Source organism: Globicephala melas, chromosome 4 (assembly GCF_963455315.2).
Source record: "Globicephala melas chromosome 4, mGloMel1.2, whole genome shotgun sequence".
NCBI classification, from domain to species: Eukaryota; Metazoa; Chordata; class Mammalia; order Artiodactyla; family Delphinidae; genus Globicephala; species Globicephala melas.
The window spans coordinates 87,058,899-87,077,319 of record NC_083317.1 but is presented as its reverse complement, the minus strand read 5'-3'; the positions used below and the strand labels follow the sequence as shown (position 1 = coordinate 87,077,319).

General features: G+C 36.6%; 2 protein-coding genes across 6 annotated transcripts in view; one reads left to right on the top strand and one right to left on the bottom strand.

The window, feature by feature from the left end:
• Positions 1–2,043, bottom strand: part of MRPL47 (mitochondrial ribosomal protein L47) — a 37,195-nt gene extending 35,152 nt beyond the window's left edge. For 3 of the 4 annotated variants that reach the window (XR_009563767.1, XM_030863046.2, XM_030863034.2), the window contains exon 1: positions 1,915–2,043. Coding sequence is in view for 2 of the 4 variants with exons in the window: in XM_030863046.2 (XP_030718906.2) it covers positions 1,915–2,039 (125 nt within the window). In the remaining 2 variants the exon portion in view is untranslated. Of the gene's footprint in view, positions 1–1,626; positions 1,773–1,914 lie in introns of those variants that run through there. The other variant, XM_060298391.2, reaches the window with a different exon arrangement.
• Positions 2,044–2,106: 63 nt separating this feature from the next.
• NDUFB5 (NADH:ubiquinone oxidoreductase subunit B5) lies at positions 2,107–17,463 on the top strand. 2 transcript variants are annotated; one of them, XM_030863006.3, is made up of 6 exons: positions 2,114–2,333; positions 9,522–9,610; positions 10,851–10,917; positions 11,714–11,775; positions 12,840–12,946; positions 16,776–17,463. In XM_030863006.3, exons 1-6 carry the CDS (start codon positions 2,210–2,212, stop codon positions 16,894–16,896), a joined length of 570 nt encoding a protein of 189 aa, XP_030718866.1. In that variant the 5' UTR covers positions 2,114–2,209; the 3' UTR covers positions 16,897–17,463. The 2 variants fall into 2 exon arrangements, with proteins under 2 accessions (XP_030718874.1, XP_030718866.1); XM_030863014.3 differs by lacking the exon at positions 12,840–12,946 and having other exon boundaries at positions 2,107–2,333.
• Positions 17,464–18,421: the final 958 nt, after the last annotated feature.

Sequence of the window (18,421 nt, the reverse complement as noted above, 5' to 3'; positions counted from 1 at the left end):
GATAATAATGTAAATGTGCAACTGGGGAATGGTTAAAAACATTATTGTGCATCTGTATGATAATCTATTATGCAGTAATCTAAAAGTCATGTTTATAAAGAATATTTAATGACCTGGAGAAATAACTTAAAATACAATAATGAAGTGTATAACAAATGTTGTATTCCTACCTAGAAAAATTTAACGTGAATCTAATCATGAGGAAACAATCAGACAAATCCAAATGAAGGAATATTCTAAAAAGGCTGACCTTATTAAAAATGTCAATATCATGAAAGAGAAAAAACGAACCATTCTGGATTAAAGAAGACTAATGATAACACGACAATTAACAGGATAAATGTTCATTGACTGGATTCTGAATTAAAAATTAAGAAAGAAAAAAAAAATTCCCCAGTGTGATCATTGTAGTATTGTGGTTAAGACAGCGTTCTTGGGACTTCCCTGGTGGCGCAGTCGTTAAGAATCCGCCTGCCAATGCAGGGGACACGGGTTCGAGCCCTGGTCAGGGAAGATCCCACATGCCACGGAGCAACTAAGCCCGTGTGCCACAACTACTGAGCCTGTGCTCTAGAGCCTGCGAGCCACAACTACTGAGTCCGCATGCTACAACTACTGAAGCCTGCACACCTAGAGCCCGTGCCCCGCAACAAGAGAAACCACTGCAATGAGAAGCCTGCGCACCACAACAAGTAGCAGCCCCTGCTCGCCGCAACTAGAGAAAGCCCGTGCACAGCAACTAAGATCCAACACAGCCAAAAATAAATTAATTAATTAAAAAAAAAGACAGTGTTCTTGTTCTTAGGAGATATATGCTGAAGTGTCATGATGTTTGCAATTCTGACATGCCTCAAATAGTTCAGAAAAATAAAGGCATGGATATAAAAAGTATAGAAAATGTGACAAAATGCTGAGGATTGGTTAACATAGGTGCAGAGTATACGGTTATTCTTTGTACTACTCTTACAACTTTCCTTTTGGTTTGAAATTTTTAAAAATAAAAAGTTGGAGAAACAAGGGTAGAACACAAAAATGCATATACGTAAATATTATCCTGATTTTATTTTAAAATCTCATGTATGTCTATATATTCAAAGTTAAAAAGAATAGAAGAAAATCTGTTTATCTCTGAATGGTAAAACCATAGGTGATGTTTACTTTCTTCTTCAAAGCACTTTACCCTATTTTCCAAAGTGTCTGTAAATGAACAGATATTTATTCAACAGTAATGATAAAAATCCAGAATTTTTTTTTTAAGGAAAAACGATGATGAGATGGAAGAAACGATTAATTCAAGTTTGCTACTTTTCCAGTTACAACCCCTGAACCTCTGCAAAAAACAAACCAAAAAAATTGCTCATCTCTGAGGTTAATGTAAGTTCACTATATCTGAGAGATGCCCAACAAATGTGCTGGATTCAAGAGCACATACATTACTTCCTTTAAAAAAAAAAATGACTACTTTCATTTGGCTACCTTCATTTATTCACTCAACATTTACTGAACAATCTCTTTTTGACAGACTCCGGGCGTACACCCTCCCACCCCTTTTTAAATCCATCCAAATCTGACACAGCCTTCAGTTCCACAGCCAAAAGCTCTTCAGTGAAGTTTTTCCCAACTCACCCAGCCGAACAGGATGCTTCCGCACCTCTACGTTTAGTTCAACAAATACTGGTTTTCTACAGACCCCACGACTGCCTGGTCCACAGCAGGTGGCAACAAAATGTTTGAGGAAGATACGGAAATGTCGCAGGTGGGGGACTTCTCCAAGGTCACTCACTCCTCACGGAGGTAGGTTCGGGCCCAGCCATCCCAGAGGCCTTTCCATCCCTAAGCGTTTCTCAGTATCTCGCCAACCAAACAAGAACCAAAGTTGGAGAAGTGGACAGACCTACTCCTCACATCACTTACCTTGTGCTAGCAGGGGCCTGAGGACTTATTAACGACCTGGAAGCCTTCAGGGCCGCCGACACTCCCCTGCAGAAAACAGCCAAACTGGCAGCAGCCATTTTTCCGCATAAGTAAGCAAACCGCATTTCCGCCAACAATGATGTCACTTCCGGCGTCTCACGCCGACCGGATGACGAGAACAGGCATTGGCTTTGCCCTCACTCAACATGGCCACTTTCCGGGTTCGCCCTCGTTGAGAAATTGGCTCTCTCGGCTCCCGTTACATTTGCCCGCTCTTCTCTTGCCCGTAGTAGCCATGGCGGCCATGAGTTTATTACAGCGGGCTTCGGTCTCTGCAGTGGCCGCTCTGTCTGGCCGCCGCCTTGACACTAGACTTGTATTCGGGGGCTTCCTCACCCGTGACTTTCCGAAGACTGCCGGTGGGTACTGGCTTTGGGAGAAAGCGCTATCAAGAAACGCGGGAGGAGAGATGGAGGACTCTTCCCGGGTGACCTTGGTGGAATCCGGAGAGAGCTGGGAGAAATTGGGGACTTGGGACTTGAGAGACGGAGCATGGGCTATGTGAGGAGACTGAGGGTTTTCCTGGAGTAATGAAATCGATCGTGTTTAAGTAATTAATTAGAATTTGTGAGACGCTTTGTCATTCACCTATCCTGTTGGTGGTAATTTGCGGATGAAGCTGATGTTAGAAAGGCAAAGAGCTGAGACCCATGTCTCTCAGGTACCAAGATTCTTTGTATGTTCCACCTGCGGTACGTTTTAATCTCACAAGGTGGGAAGTCATGTTGCTGAGGAGCCCGCTGATGCTAAGTAATAATATTGATATATGGACAGGTGGAGAGGCTCAGGGCTAACTCATCTGCTAGGCACAGTGCCCTCATGATACTTTTAGGTGTCCACGAAAATGTTTTAATTTAAATTTCTTTTAAAATCAGAAGGAAAAGGGCTATAATGTTAATGCATATGTGATGCTGAATCCAGCCTGAATTGTATTCGTTTTATATCAACGGAATCATAAAATAATTATTTTTAATGTCTTCTTAGAGAGGAAGGGACCTATGAAGAAAAAGTTCCTAGGTCTTAGGAAAGTCAGTGCAGTCATGGGAGGATTATTTGGAGCCTCTTGGAGACTGTGGATTGAACTCTAGGGGAATGAATAATCATAATAGCAAAGCATCAAATGCTTTGTATTCAGTCTGCTTTATTCCCTTTTGGATTCTGCAAAGTGAGTACAGTGTTACCCCATTTTACAGATGAGGAAACTGTGACTCAATTATTACAAAAATAATGCACTACTGTATTAAGTGAATAATAATAATGGGAGCTAACATTTATTGAGCACACATTATGTGCTGGGCACCATTCTAAGATATTAAAGGTATTCATTTAATCCTCTTGATCAAAAATATACTGTAAGCGATTTGTCCTATGCAATACAAGTAGATACAGAGGAAGTGAAATTTAAAGCCCAAAAGATTCTTCTCCAACTTAAAAATATCTTTTTCTGTTTACTGCTCTTCTCCCAATTTAATTTGAATTATGTCACTTCACATGATGAGGCATTATACACTGATGCCATGAGGGACTTACTGGAAAAATGGAAAGGAAAAAAAGTGGCATTGAACAAATTTCCGGCAGGAATTTGAACCTGTTACAAAACTACATGTGCTTACATTCTTTGATAAAATTCCTTTGTAAGCCATTTCTGATTACAAATATCCTCTTCAAATACCCCCTCCCCCCATAGTACTTAATCATGCCTACCTGGAGATAAACTGAGGTAAAATTTCTCCCCTAGATCCCATTTATACACTATTCCCCATTCTTGGAGTTCTGGAAGGATCCTCGCAGGTAATCTACACCCTTTCCACTGGGAGCAGGAAAGGATGTGATAGCTATAGTGAGGTTACTGTGTTTCAGCAGTGTACCTGCTTTCAAAGGTATTTTGCCTGTGAAACCTAATCTATCACTGTGGAATGAAAGGTTGTAATCTGTTTTATATTATTGTTTATGTCTGCCTCTAGGAGAACGTAAGATCCAACAGAGGAGAGAACCTTGTCTGGTTTTGTTTCCTCTGGATATAGACCGCCTAGGTTTAAATCCTACCTCCAGAGTTTAGTAACTCTGTGAGCTTGGGTCATCACATCTGGGAAGCTAAGTGGAAGGCACTTAATTGCTCCAAACCTGCATTTCTTCATCGTTAAAAAAGAGGATTTAGAAAGAAAAAAAAGAGGATTTTATTACAAGTGTGCTTATTTTCTGTTGACACGGAAATAAAATAAAACTAATCTCTTTCCCACTGACAAGTATTTATAACCCTGAAATGTGTTTCTGCATAATTTTGCATCTTTCTAGAAATGTCATTTTGAATGAACTTGTCTCTTACCATAAGAACTGTTTTGTTTTGTTTCTAAAAAGAGGGTGATAATTTTAACTTACCTCAAAGGTAGTGGTAAAGAGTGAGTGGGAAAAATCTCCAGCACTGGGCATTACCTTCTACAGGGCCCTGTGGTCTCACCTTTCTTAAACATCTAGTACTGTCATGTTATCATCAATCACTCTCAGTGAAAACCTTTCTCAGAAAATAAGCAGATAAAAGTATTCTGTTTAATTATTTATTAAATGTCAAACATCAAGGGATTCTAGAAATAAGCTTAAGTTCTCCCCTCAGCTGCAGAGAACTTTTATGTTGAAGGCTGATGTGCATATAATTATGGCTTTAAAACCTGAGAAGAGTATTAAACGAAGTAGTGTGGACTTTACTCAGACCTGGATGATGAGGCATGTTAACTGGATTCTAGGGATAGTTTTAACAGGTGCAATTGATGGAAAAGTAAAGGATGTGTTTTCAGATATATCTGAATATGGGGCTCTTGAGATAGGTAGGTGTTGAGAGAGAAGGTTAAAAAAAGAGAAGTTAGGACCTAATTAGGGGAGGGACTGAATACAAAGCCAAAGTATCTTAACGATTTTGTAGGCACCCGAGAGTATTTTAGCAGAAGAGCAGCATCAGTAGTATGTTTTAGGAAGATGCTTCTGAATATTGGATGGCTTATCAGGCATATTGATTTCTTAAGCCACTGAGGTGAAAAGGTCTTGGAGAGAAATGGAAAGTTTGAATTTTAGAATCAAGAGGCCTTGACAACTGATGAATGAGGCACAGGAAGATGACTGAGATTTTTTAGCCTGGGTAATTGAGTTGGTGGTGCCATTAACTGGGAATAGTCTGAGAATGAGGGGAAAAAAATGACCAATTTTGGGTGTTGTCTTGGAGACACAAAAAAATCTGATATTATCTTATTTGATCCTCACAAGTATCACAATTGTCCAAAGCATAACTTTCCTGAAGTTATTTGCATTAAAAAAAATTGGTTAGTGAAACCTTAGTTCCACGTAATTACTGAGTACCTTAATTGAGACATTCCAGGCTGTAGAGAGTGGAGAAAAAGGCCTATTTTTGTGGCAGAAGGATTGAGTTCCAGAAATCCTGGCAGTCACCTGGTTGTAAGCAATGTTCACTCTAATAATTTTAGATTGTAAGCAGATGGCCCTACTACAACAACAAATCATGAAGGCTCAGAATATTTGAAAAGAGTTTAGTGCTATGAAATATCCTTTAGAACAGTTAATAGTATAACAGTTACCTAACACATTTAATGGCATGAATAATTGTTGTTTAACAGTAGGGTAATTATATGTAAAGAAAGCAAGAAGTTCACATTACTAACTGTTTAATATTGCTAGAATGCAGCCAGCTCAAGCTTTCTTCCATAGTATTTTTTGTTTGTTACACTTTCCACATCTACTAATACTGTCATTTGTAATCAGTTGTCCCTAAAACCCCACATAGAGTTTAATCCTTACGTGTTTCTCTGTGTGTGTGTGTGTCTGTCTGTCTATCTGTCCGTCTGATTGAAAGGGAAAGTTGGGAGTATACTGTCTCTTCTGAGAAGATTTACTTTCAGGGACTAAAGAAAGATCCCCTACCAACATTAAATTTACTTAAGAAATGTAAATTCAACAATATTTATGGAGTTCCTACCATGTGGCAGACACTAAAGTGCACTGGAGATACACTACTGAATGATTCAGCTTAGTGCTTATTGTTCTAGAGGAAATAACCAAATGATATTAAGGAGAATAAGTGGGAGACCAGCTGTGGATATAGGGTAGTCAGAGAAAACTTCTTTGAGGAGGTAACATTTGATCTTACCTCTGAAGGATGGGGTGAGGAGCTAGCCATTCAAAGAGCCTGAGGAAAAGCTTCCAAGCAAAGAGGAAGGTTAAGTGCAAAGACCTGAAAGCAGGAAAGAGTTCTTGGTGTTGGAAGGAAACCATTGAGATTGATCAGTAGGAAAGGTACGTCTTTTTATTCTAAGAGAGGCCATCTATTCAGATTCTTTGAGGGAAAGGACCTTAGAAATCTTATAGGCCACCCCCTGTAGTATGCTAATCCTTGTTACATTCCATTAGTGATACTCGAATAACTCCATAATGGGGACTGGGGAGGCAGTCCAATTTTATTTTCAACCACTAAAATTGTTAGAAACTTCTTCCTTGTATTAAGCCAAAAATTACTCTTTCACACATTGATCCTAGTTCTTCCTTTCAGGTCAGTGCAGAATAGTGTAAGCCTTTGTCGTTGGACAGCCTTCAGCTATTTAAAGGCACTTCTCTGGTCTCTATCCTGACTTCTTTTTTGTAGGCCAGTCAGCTTCGGTTCTTTCAGTGTCAGTAGGTCAATTTCCAGGTTGTTTGCCGTCCTGGTTGCTTAACTTAGGATGTGCTCCAGATTGTCCCTCTAAAACAGTGTACTCTGGGATGGACACACTTCCACAGGTCTGGTAAGACATGGAGGTGGAGGGCTCCTTCTGTTTTGACCCTGTATTTCTGGTACATCAGATTAAGATTGGATTACCTTTGGGATTTTTTGGTTAACCACATCCACATGACACCAATGACTTTTTCTTTTTTTGTTTTTGGCCACGCCATGCAGCTTGCGGGATCTCAATTCCCTGACCAGGGATTGAACCTGGGCCATGGCAGTGAAAGCCCAGAATCCTAACCATTAGGCCACCAGGGAACTCCCACCAGTGACTTTTCTTAAGTTTGTGAGCCACTAAACTTCTGGAGTGTTCAAGTAGGACTTTCCACTTACTATACTTAATCCTTTTAGATTCAGCCTTTTGTAAGTGTGTAGGAGGACTTTTGGGGGGATCCTATTTCATCATTAGTGTAGTAGCCACTCTTGTAGCAGTAGCTCTGTATCATCAGGAATACCATCTCCACCACATTCAGGCCATTCATAGAAATTGTGAGAGAGCCCTTTGGCAGGTTACTGCATTAAGTAATCAGCACCTTTTGGGTATAATCAATCAACCAATTACCCATTACAGATTTCTTCTAACTTGCTACTTCTCTCAGTTTATAATGTGCCTTCCTCATACCTCCCCAACTCCACCAGCCTGTCTAAAGAGGGGCTTTACTTCTGAGCCTTTTCTTTTCTGACACTACATCCTGTTTCTTTCCTTTGTTGTCCTTATAGACAACAAAGACAACAAAGATTGTTGTCTTTTACAATATAGATTTGTAATTATCTATTTTTTCCTCCCAGCAGAATCTAAATCCCTCTTATACTATAGACCTAGCATAAGACCTGTACATAGTAGGCACTTAAATATTTATTGAATTAACGAGTGGTTTGTACTGTTATCTAGCCCATTTTTTTCATCTAGTCCACAGAAATTTCTATTGTACCTTTCAAATGATTTGCAGAAATACATACTTACCTTGTCAAATTCTCTTGTTATTTTAGAAGCCTTAGTAGATGATTTATACTTAGTAAACTTGTGCCAGCTTCTAATTCTCTTGTGAATTAACCTTCTAAATTCATTGCAAGCTGCTGCAGGTGGTATCAAAATTTAAGACAGTTCCTGCCTTCAAGACACTTATATTTCAGTGGGGGCAGTGAAAGCAAGTTTACACATCAGTAGAATATACAGCAGTTCAGAGGTAGGAGAGCTCTCAGCTGGTTGGGAAGCATGTTGGTTTCTTGGAGGATGAGATGTCACCTGGGCCTAAAGAATAGATTTCAGGAGAGGGGAGGTCATTCTTGACATGTAAGCTTGAACAAAGGATACAAATCTTTCTGACATCTATTATGATTAAAATTCCTTTAATGGGAAATAAGTTTTTTATTCAGCAATGACTCATGGGAAATTCCCTTGAATGCGGTTACAGAGCAGAAGCATAGTAACCCTCAGTTTCTCAGTAATGTTAGAGCCTTTCCTGCTTTTAGCAGAAAGGGCTTAGAGTGGCCATAGTGATCCTTCCAGACTTCCAAGAAAGGGAAATTGCATAGAAAGCAGATCCAAGAGTGAGAGTTTTGCCTCAGTTTATCTTCAGCAAGGCTTGATTAAATACCGTCTGGGAGAGGATTTGAAGAGAAGGATATTTACAATAAGAAATGGCTTACACATTTGCAACAACATGGATGGACCTAGAGATTATCATACTAAGTGAAGTAAGTCATACAGAGAAACACAAATATTATATATCACTTTTATGTGGAATCTAAAATATGATACAAAGGAACTTTTGCAAAAGAGAAACAGACTCATAGGCATAGAAAACAAACTTATGGTTACCAAAAAGGAAAGCAAGGGGAGGGGGATAAATTAGGAGTTTGGGATTAGCAGATACAAACTCTCTATATAAAATAAACAACAAGGTCCTACTGTATAGCGAAGGGAACTATATTCAGTATCTTGTAATAAACTATGATGGAGAAGAATATGAAAAGGAATATATATATTTATAACTGAATCACTTTGCTGTACACCAGAAACAAACACAACATTGTAAATTATTTTTTACAAAAATTTTTTGTAAAATTTCGTAATATATTTTGTAAACTTTTTGTAAAATTTATAATAATTATGTAATATAATAATTATTAAATTATTATATCAACTAAAAAAAAAGAAGAAATGGCTTATAAAGGGATTTTATCAAGACATATTAGAGTGTATTCTTTTGAACAAGTTCAAATTCCTGCTAGAGAGATATTGAAAAAATATCTTTCCATTTATTTTGCATCAAGTCCCTAATGTATATTGCCTCATCATATGACGCAATTTAAATTAATTTCTTTTGCAGCATTAGCAAATATTTATTGCAGAGGTAAACAAAGGTACGTAGCCCACCAAGAGTATCTGATCTCCCTGCCTGCTACTGAAACAAATTCAAATAATCATTTAGATATTTCTTCAATAAATATCAATATCTTGAATATTGATGAATAAAAATGATGAAAATATTGATGAATATGTTGAATAAAAATGAGGAGAGCTGTAGTTTAGAACAGTACATCAATCTCTGTTTAAAGATATCCTAGTATTCCCTGCCTTTAGTACTCAAAGAAGCATGTATTTTTTTATCTTAATCGTATATATATATGTATATATATTTTTTGGAAGGGATATTTTATTTTAATTCATATTAAACATTTATGCATGTACGTTTTCGTATAGTCTGACTTTTATCTCAAAATATAACAGTATATCCTTATAAACCTTGTATATAACAGGGTTATTTAATATTTCCAGCTCCTGTGCGACACAGTGGAGACCATGGGAAAAGACTGTTTATCATCAAGCCTTCTGGATTCTATGACAGACGTTTTTTGAAATTAATGGTGAGTTAAAACTTGTTGAACTAAACTCTTTACATATAAATAGGAAATTTTTTTCCTGTTTAGAAAACATCTTTCATTTTATAAAATATTTTTTTTTGTAAATTCATATTCCTTTTCTCAGAAAAATGTTGAGATTGAGTAGTAAGGTCTGGTTTGTTAGTGAATTTATTTTTTTAATTTTTTGCGGTACGTGGACCTCTCACTGTTGTGGCCTCTCCCATTGTGGAGCACAGGCTCCGGACGCGCAGGCTTAGCAGCCGTGGCTCATGGGCCTAGCTGCTCCGCGGCATGCGGGATCCTCCCGGACTGGGGCACGAACCTGCGTCCCCTGCATCGCAGGCGGACTCTCAACCACTGCACCACCAGGGAAGCCCCCTGAATTTATTTTTAAATTAGTGAACCTTTCCTTCTTCAAAAAGAGAATTCATGCATATTGGAGGTAAAAATTGAAACATTCCTTTCTTCTCAAGATTATGGTGTTTTGAAATCATCTGTGTTCCCTGACCAAAAGAAAAATCTATAAATTATAAAACTGAAAATGGATTCATTTGGGGATAATTATTTATATTACTAATATATTCTTTAAATTAACAAAGAACTCATTGAAGGACTTCTTTAAATATGTAACTCCATTATTTTGGGATATGATTTTTTATTTCTTTGTTGTTTAGGAACTTTGATTTCAGAGAGTGAAACAGGGCATTGACTGCATGTTTGTATCTCAAGTCTCTGTAAAGGAAAGTAGAGACTTAGAAGGTGGAAGACTGGACTCTGCCACTGTTCCTAAAGTTGTGACCCACTGGCTGCCCTCTAGACCTTCCCTTGCCTGTCCATTGTGCTTAATGCCCTCTCCATCTCCATGGTTGAGCTCCTACTTTTCTTGTGATGACCAACTCAAACTCCAGAAATCGCCCTCATCTTCTTACACTTTTATGCTTAATATAAAAATTTCTTTTATGACATTGCTTTAACCAAAAATGAAAAATCACTTAAATATATATTGTATTATACAATTAGTCTTTGCTTTCTTCTTTTATTTTTGACACTAAATATAGGCATCTAAAAGCTAGAGCAAAAGAAAATTACAGAAATAAATAATTTTATACAGCATCTCCAATTTGGCAAGTTTATGTTATAAGAAATATAAGGAAATCATGTAATGAGGACAGTTTGAGTGTGAGGAAAGGAGTTAGGAAATGGTTATGTGAAAACTTTTTTTTTTTTTTTTTAATCTTAACAGAAATTCTACATTTTGTTGACTGGGATTCCAGTAGCAATTGGCATAACTCTGGTGAATGTATTCATTGGTAAGTATCTCCCCCACCAACTAAATTAGTAAATTTTTAAAACCTGTGTACATTAATACAAAAAAGGAATTATGGATATTATAAGGGAAAGTTCTTCAAATAATAAAATAAACATAAACATGAGAACTTATTTTAAAATAACCAAATCTTAATCTGCAATAGCACACAGTGGTTCTTTTTTTAACTTTTTGTTTTCTCCAAAAACCTTTAAGGTCACTGACTCTATAGGCCACATAAAAGGCCTGTCTTCTTCCTCTTTCTCATTTCCCAAAACCAGCTTTGAGAAGTCTGAATAAGGAAAATAGAAAGAGAGAGAGGTGGAAAAGAGGCTGAGGGATGGAAGAACTTTTTTTATCCATCCTGGAACATATAAAGTTATAATCTTCCAAAAAAGAATAGATTTGTGAATGATAGTAACTATTAGGTCTCCTGGGAAATTCTGCTCACTCACAGTACTTCTAACATCTTGAATCCTAAATATTTTGTCTAGGATGTTTAAGGAAAACCAGAGGAATAGTATGTCTTTCATTATATCTTCTTACACTATATAAAAACAAAACGAGAACCCTCATATAATGCCTATATACAATGCATTACACATAGAAGACATCTAAAAAATACCTAATGAATGATTTTCCACCAGCTTGAAGTGAATTTAAAATATTAGATATCTTCATTGCTACAAAACAAAAGTTTCTTTAAAATCACAAGAGGTTGGTTTCTTACTTAAATAGTGAAGAATTAACATTATAAACTCCTGATACTAAAGTTGAATATCACTGTTTTCTCTTATTAGGTGAAGCTGAGTTAGCAGAAATTCCAGAAGGCTATACCCCAGAGCACTGGGAATATTTCAAGGTTGGTATAGGTCACTGAAAGTTATTTTCAGTTAGGTGTCTTGTCAATGTACTGGTTAATATCTTAATTTAGCAATTGTGGTATAGTTTTGTATTCAATTTTTTATAACAAGTAAATGATACATTTTGTGCTCACTTTTTATAAGTAACTTTTGGTAATTTTCTGCATTGTTTTATTACCTTAAGCTTTATGGTTTTTTAAAGACTGACTCTGCACTGTGTTCTCAACCTAGAGAGTAACAGTCAGAATTTATCCTACGTTCTATGCCATAGGGAAAACTGTACTGATACTAATGCTAGCTGTCATTTATTGAACACCCACTGTGTAGCAGGCACTATGATAAGTGTTTTGAAAATACTATCTCATTCCATGTAAATGGTACTATTATTATTTCTGCTTTAGAGATGAGGAAGCTGATGCTTAAAAGAGGTTAAGTGCTCTGTCTAAGGGATAGGGTCAGTATTTGAACCCAGGCAGTCTTGACTCCAGAGCCTGCACTGTTAATTAGTCATTTTACCATACTGTCATGGCTACTAAAACCCAAAATTAATTCTGTTACTTGTCTTTACAAGTGTTTTAGTGAGATGGCCTTGATTACAGTATATCTTATCATGTTTTATTATCTGAATGAATTATATTTTAGAAAAGAAATACTTCATTATTAAATCTTAAGGTAAGCCATATAATTAGTTTATCTTGGCTGACTGGTGGAAAGAGCGCCATTTTGAGATCACCAGACCCCGGGTTTGGCTCCAAAATCTGCCAGTTAAGATACTTATAGTGTAGTATAATAGGAAAGAGCACAGGTTTTAGAGTCAGACAGACCTGGCCTGAGTGCAGATGCTGCAACCTAGTAACTGTACAACCTTGTGAAATTTGCTCATCTATAAATGAGGACAAAGGTAGTATTTACCGAACAAATTAAAATTATTTTAAAAATATATAAAGTGGTTGATACATAAAAGTGTTATTGATTTACCTGAGATGGTCATTTTAGGAGAATAGTAAACTGGAAAAGCAAAGTACTTTTCAGACACTAATTTTAAACACATTTTCTCTTGTAGCATCCTATATCAAGATGGATTGCCCGAACTTTCTTTGATAGTCCTGAAAAGAATTATGAAAGAACAATGGCTGTCCTTCAAGTTGAAGCTGAAAAAGCTGAATTACGGTAAAAAAAAAAAAAAAAAAAAAAGGGCAGGGGTTGGAGTGCAGGGAAGAAAATCCTTTCCTACAGTTGCAAACCACAGGAAGAAATTTAATAAAACTATTTCAACAGTGTAGGATGCTCTATGTAAAAGGGTGAAGATGGAGAGAGAATTAGCCTGTTTAGAGAGGAGATTATGAGTTGGAGACTAGAAGGCTATTAGGAGATAATATCTGTCAGATTAAAAAGAATTCTTGTTTGAAATGTCCTGACTCTTTTAAGTGCAAGGTAGCCCTCTCCTTCCCCTCCCCCACCCAATTTCCTTTCTTCTTACACCCAGTGTCATCCTTAGAGGTGACTACTATTTAATGATCTCTTATATTTTATGCATTAAAAATATATTTTTTATATATCATTTACAAAATATATTAACACAAATGGAATCCTGTTATCAGCACTGTTCTGCACCTTGTCTTCCTTTCATGTAAATATACAATCATTCCTTGGTAACTGAGGAGGGTTGTTCCAGGACCTCCAGTAGATACCAGTCTGAGGATGCTCAAGTCCCTATATAAAATGGCATAGAACAGTTGGCCCTCCGAAGATAGATAGGGCCAACTGTATCTTGATCTTTCGGTAATAGCATATACTCTATTCTTTTTAATGGCTGCACTGGATGGATGTGCCTTAATTTTTTTAACCGGTGGGGGACCTATTGTTGGTACTTAGGCTTTTTCCAAGTTTTTTGATAATTATACATTGTGCTGTGGTGAATATCCTCATATATTTTTGCATATTTATTCAGTGTATCTGGAATATAAATTCCTAGCAGTGGCACTGATAAACCAAATGTTATGCTTTAAATTTTAGATAGCTTTTGTCAAACTCTTCTTTAAAAAGTTGTACCAGTGGTCTTTTCTGTCACCAATACAGGATAATTCTGTTTCTCCATACCTTTCCAAGTAAAGGAATTTATCAAACCTAAACATTTTTGCTGATAAGACAGTTGAAAAATGTTATCTCATCATTTCAATTTTGTATTTTTTGGCAAAGTTGAGTATTTTTTTGTATATCTATTGGTTGTTTATATTTCTTTTTCATAAATTGCCCATTTTCTATTAATTTGTGCATTGATTAAAATAGCCCCTTTTGTTTTTGTTGCAGATATGTTTTCCTAGCTTGTCATTTGTCTTCTGACAGTGTAGAATTTTTTTGCAACTTAGTGTTTTTATGTTTCAGATAACAAAAATGCAGTAGTAGCTAATATGTTTTTGAACACTTACTGTGTACTGATGCTTTAATTGCTTTTAATATATTTACTCATTTAATGATTGTCAAGCTTGTCAGTCTTTTTCTTTAGCTTCTGGAATTTTGTGTCATATATAGGTCTCTGATAATAATAAAATAAGTAAATACACAAGTCCAAAATTTTTTTTTTTTTTTTTTGCTGTACGCGGGCCTCTCACTGCTGTGGCCTCTCCCGTTGCGGAGCACAGGCTCCGGACGCGCAGGCTCAGGGGCCACGGCTCACGGGCCCAGCCACTCGGTGGCATGTGGGATCTTCCCGGACTGGGGCACGAACCCGTGTCCCCTGCATCGGCAGGTGGACTCTCAACCACTGCGCCACCAGGGAAGCCCCAAAATTATTTTTTAATGTTCACTCATATTTTCTTTTTCTACTTTTAAATATGATCTTTTCTGAGATTTATTTTGGTGTTTGGAATGAGGTTTACATACAATCAAAAGTACCCATTAAGTTCAGTGGGTTTTGACAAAATATATAACTGTAACCACCACTATCGAGGCCATTATGATCACCTAGTGAGTTTCCTTCCTGTCCCTTCAGTCAATCCCCATCCCTTACTCTTGGCCCCAGGCTACCATTGATCTGCTTTCTGTTCATTCTGCTCTAATTTTGTAGTTTACAAAAATTGCTATGATATTGAAAACTATTTAAATGATTAAATGAACATATGATTGGCTTGTTTTGTAGATATGTAATTACATGTATGTGTAGTTACCATATAGAACTGTCATTAAGTATTTAAGAGCATGGAATAGCATTATGCCTCATACTTAGTTAGCTTTGGACATTTTTGAACTTCAGACATATACCTTTGATAAAACATCAGATTACAAAATTTCTTAGACATATAACAATCCCAAACAATTTCAAAACAAAACAAAGTAAAAATAAAAACAGGGGACTCCTCTGGTGGTCCAGTGGGTCGGACTCCGTGCTACCAATGCAGGGGGCCTGGGTTCGGTCCCAGGTCGGGGAACTAGATCCTGCACGCGTGCCGCAACTGAGAGTCCGCACGCCGCAACTAAAAAGATCTCACACGCAGCAATGAAGATCCCGTGTGCTGCAACTAAGACCTGGAGCAGCCTAAATAAATAAATATTTTTTAAAAAACTAAAACAGGACCCTGACTTTTACTCCTAAAAGAAAGAGGCAAGTGTGAGAATGGAATGGGGAGTACCTACACATTTTTAAAAATATATATTTAGGTATTTGGAAAACTGAAGCTTAAAGGAAAGGTATAAAATAGAAAGGGACTGTCTTACGTAATTGATTCCCCCAGAGATAATTTATTTTTGGTCCTCCAGAATTTTTAATACTCTGTACATGTGTACATATACATAGCACAAATGACTTTCTCTGCTTTTTAATGAAATGGGAAGATGCCACACAGACTCATTTTATACGTCGCTTTTTCAACCTAATGATATATCTGTCCTCTCCTTCCATGTTACTATATATAGATTTCCCTCATTCTTTTTAACAGGTGCATAGGTTGTCCATTATATGGGTGAACAATAATTTATTTAACCAGTCCCCTGTGATGAATATTTTAATTACTTGCATTTTAGATTATTATAAAGAGTAGAAAAGAAAAAGGTTGATATTTAATCCTAAAAAAAAAAGATAAATGTATTCTCTTATATACACTGTCACAAAGGTATATTGTCTGTCATAGATAGGGTTGGTAAACTGGTTAAGGTTAATAAAGTGAATAATTTAACTGTGACAGATTTCCAGTCATAAAAAGTTAGTATGTAGTCTATAAAAATGGAAAGTAAAAGGCTTGATGGAGAAGGGATTATTCCAGGAATGCGTGGTAGTTTTGTGCAAAGGCTTGGCTGTGGAAGAAGGAAAGTATCTTTCTAAAATAGAGATTATTCAGTTTGTGAAGAAGGATGAGGACAAATAAGTAGATCTTAGAGTCAGAGAATGTTTTTCTTAATCCTGGTTTTTCTTTTTTCTTTTCTTTACAAATATGGATTGTCCAATGTTGACCAGGCTCAGTGTGATGCTGGTGGCTGGTGAATAAGTTACCGTCTCTTCTTTCAAGAAGTTTTCTGTCCTAATGCTGATCGGCAGCCAGTATAGACAGGGGATGTGAGCTCCTCCAGGAAGGCTTGTTCCCTTTTAATTTCTAGCACTTGGCACAGTATGTGGTCATAATAGTAGGCGTTCTGTAAATGACTCTCCTAACATTTAAAAGGCAAGAAGACAGGAAATGCATTATCACTATTCAAGTGAAAGTGATCTGTCCAGACAAAGAGCAGGGACAGGAGGAGAGAATTGATTATCAATTCAAGTGACGCTTGGGTGATTAAAAACAATATTCATTGGCTAACTACATAAGCAAGATAATAAAAGCCAAAATAAGTCCCAAATTTTGCTTATAGCTACATATCAGATATATGCATACATATGGATCTGTGGAGGGACATTATATTTTACATAAAAGCAAGACTCTCAAGTTGTTGTTCTTTATGGAGATAATTCATTAACTTTATAATTGGAAATGCTGTAGTCACAACATCACCATTCTGTTTGTTACAGGTTAAAGGAGCTGGACGTACGAAGTCTAATGCGTGCAAGAGGCGATGGTCCCTGGTATCAGTATCTGACCATTGATAAGACACTTATTGATCATTCTCCAAAAGCAACTCCTGACAACTAATCTTTTATTTCTCTAAATACAAAGTATATTCTCTTTAGGCAATACTAAATTACTAGATATATTCTGTATTTTTTCTGTGTGATGAATAAAAGATCCTATTCGTTGCTCCATTTCTCAACATTGGTTCAGATTAAGGCTTTTTTGTGTGTGATTTCATTTTTTTTTTCCAGCTTTATTGAGGTGTCATTCACAAAGTTGTAAGATATTTAAAGTGTACATCATGATGATTTGATACTCATATATATTGTGAAAGGCAGATTAAGGCTTTTGGTTTGGGGCTTTCAGCTTCCTCTTTTAAGAATGTTTAAGTATAATAAAAAAAACTCAAAGAAATAGGAATTTGTGAACTCCTGAAGGTGTAGCTTTGAAAGATTAATGCTGTATTTGTCTGATAAATGGAAGTTAGAGAAGTCTATGTTAAATATCAGGAAATATGTAGTTTATATACATGTGAGTATTGTAGATATGTGGATTATTCAAGGGCAACTCAGAATTTTAAATTATATAAATATTGAACCAATTATATAAAACATTAACACCTTAATAAACAATTTTTCAGTGAAGATATCTCAAAGTTCAATGTTTCATGTTTTTAGCCATAAATCGTTCTTTTAAAATGTATATACACACACATGTTCATTTTTCTTAGATGCAGTATCTCAGATTCCTTAGAGTCCTTTTTTGTAAACACTGGAGAAGTTCCACAAGGTAAAATGATTACTGTAAAGATTATGAAATAAGTAAGAGTTAAAATAATGACTGTCATTTATTAAGCATTTACTCTCTGCTGAGCACTATGCTGAATAACTGCATTTATTCATATTATTTTCAAAATGACCTTATGAGGTCATTTTCTGCATTTTACAGATGAGAAATTGAGGCTAAGAAATTTTAAACACATGCTCAATATTTACAAAAATAAACATTTACGCTTCAACTTCCAAAATAACCTTTGAGCTTCAAAAATTCATTATTCTCAGCGAATACCTTTTGAATGCCCTTGTGCCTTAAGGGCCCTAAACGCCTTTACAATCCAGCCAACATCCTTTGGGGTGATGGCATTTTCTTATTTCCCCAGAAGAGGGCTGTCTCGCCCAGCTGCTTCCAGATTTTGTTTTGAGGATTCCCTATGCAATTACCACCTCATAAGGCTGCCAAAGTATTTGAGAGAAGGACATGCTGTCCCTGAACCCCTGCTTGCATGAACCATTTGGTTTTGTAGGAGAAGGGGAAGGAGAATGGAAGCAGATAGGTCTTGTCAGTGGTCATTGTAAATGATGCTACACCTATGTACATTTACATTCAATATTGTTAGACTTCACACGTTATTTTTCAACACCAGTAGGTTTTACTTTATTTTCTTCTTTCTATTATTATATACAAAAACTTAACATAGAAAATATGGAAAGTGTGGGACTTCCTTGTTGATGCAGTGGTTAAGAATCCGCCTGCCAATGCAGGGGACACGGGTTCGAGCCCTGATCCGGGAAGATCCCACATGCCACGGAGCAACTAAGCCCATGCA